The 1,769-nt window shown below is 37.0% G+C and overlaps 1 protein-coding gene across 1 annotated transcript in view; it reads left to right on the forward strand.

Moving 5' to 3' along the window:
- The window catches only part of LOC137623622 (uncharacterized), a 64,131-nt gene extending 63,641 nt beyond the window's left edge, over positions 1-490 (forward strand). Inside the window, exon 6 of the mRNA XM_068354455.1 lies at positions 305-490. Coding sequence (XP_068210556.1) covers positions 305-490 — 186 coding nt within the window. The remainder of the gene's footprint in view (positions 1-304) is intronic.
- The last annotated feature ends 1,279 nt before the right edge of the window (positions 491-1,769 follow it).

Genomic DNA, 1,769 nt, shown 5'->3' on the forward strand with positions numbered 1-1,769 from the left:
ATGAGGTTAAGAAATATATTTGCGCGTTTGAATGACTTCATCCCACTAGTTTAACACTCGTAAACTGTGTTGCCAAAATACGGAATTGTGTGTGTGTGTGGGGGGGGGGGGGGTTATGGCGGAAAAATAAACCTACAGAGGGATCTCCATCATTTCAATTTCCGATTTCTGCTCTACTCTGTCTGGAACGGAAAAGGGTTGAAAAACTTTTTTTGGCTTATTAATCTGTTTTATATCTATAATATGAAGTCTATGTTTTTTATATCTATTGATCTGTATTGTATTTTGAACTTTAACATAACAGAGTATAGAAATTGGGAGATTGTTTTTGGTAAATATTTTGGTTAATGTTTTGATGGCAGAACTATTGGCAGCACTGCTCGTAAGTGGCCGTTTAGTTGAAACTCCTGTTTCACTGGACTGTGCATTTGCTGAATTACTTTTATACGTTATTGCAATAAGATGGCTCCTACAGCCTGCCCATAGATGAACGCTTTTTGTACTTCGTGAATTTTGCGATCCTTGGTTCGTGTTTATTCATACTTATCTAACGACCTGAGCTAAAATTTCCTTAGTTTTAAGGAGCAATGATTTACCCTGAAGAAGCGAGTCAGTGAGTGAAATTTCGCAAGATAAAAGTAGTGTTTTAACAAGGCCACAACAACTTCACTTCTTACCAGAGAGGATACGGTGTATTTTACAATTTTTGGGTTCGTGTTTATTCATATATACCTAACGATCTGAATTAACATTTCCTTAGGTTCAAGGAGCAATGGTTTACACTGAAAAAACTAAGCCAATGAGTGAAATTTCGCAAAGATGGAAATAGTGTTTTACTAAGGCCACAGCAATCTCACTTCTTACCGAAGAGTATTTGTTAAAGTTACTCGGTGTTGTGATTTTCATATCCCGAAACATCGGCGTCTTATCCTTTCAATCTTTGCCTCGATATTTTCAAATCGTGCGAAAGAAATTGCCATTATTTGAGATAAATATACATATTAGAAATGCCCCTGACTGGAGAACGCCAGACTGGGGTTCGACTCCCGCTAAAACTCGTTAGTTTTATGGCCGCTGCAACCTTACCATCCTTGTGAACTAAGGATGTGGAGGTTGGGGGAGCCAACAGGTCTATCTGCTGAGTCATCAGCAGCCATTGCCTGCCCCTCCTTGGTCCTAGCTTGGGTTCAGAGGGAGTTTGGGCGTTGATCATATGTATATATGGGCAGTCTCTAGGGCATTGTCCTGCTTGATAGGGCAATATCACTGTCTCTTGCCTCTGGATTTCATGAGCGACCTTTAAACCTTTAAACAAGGACGACAGAAGTATCTTCACAACGAGGTACTGTAAAAGGAAAGGAATATATGAGAAGACCTTGATATACATGAAAATATGGAGTGACGTCGTGGAAGCAAAAACACAAGAAGGTAAAATATTTATGATTTCTTTTTTATTTTTCGGTATTTTATATGAAAATTTTCAAGTTTTCTTTAGCACATTGATTTGGATAGTAGCTTGAATTTTCAATTTCAGTTCTATTAATTTATGTACTTCTGTTTTGTTAGCGTGAATTTTCAATTTATCAATGTACTTGATATCGCCAGACTTTAGTTTACTTACTTTCTAGTTGCTTTCCTGAAAACCCTAAGCTCTAAAGAACCTATAAAACCTGTTTTCCGTACACATTCGTAGGTATTTATGGTATCAAAAACCGTATTAGGGATAAACTTTAAATTGGGATATTATGATAATCTTATATGATATTCTT

This window comes from Palaemon carinicauda, chromosome 30, assembly GCF_036898095.1.
Source record: "Palaemon carinicauda isolate YSFRI2023 chromosome 30, ASM3689809v2, whole genome shotgun sequence".
Taxonomy (NCBI): domain Eukaryota; kingdom Metazoa; phylum Arthropoda; class Malacostraca; order Decapoda; family Palaemonidae; genus Palaemon; species Palaemon carinicauda.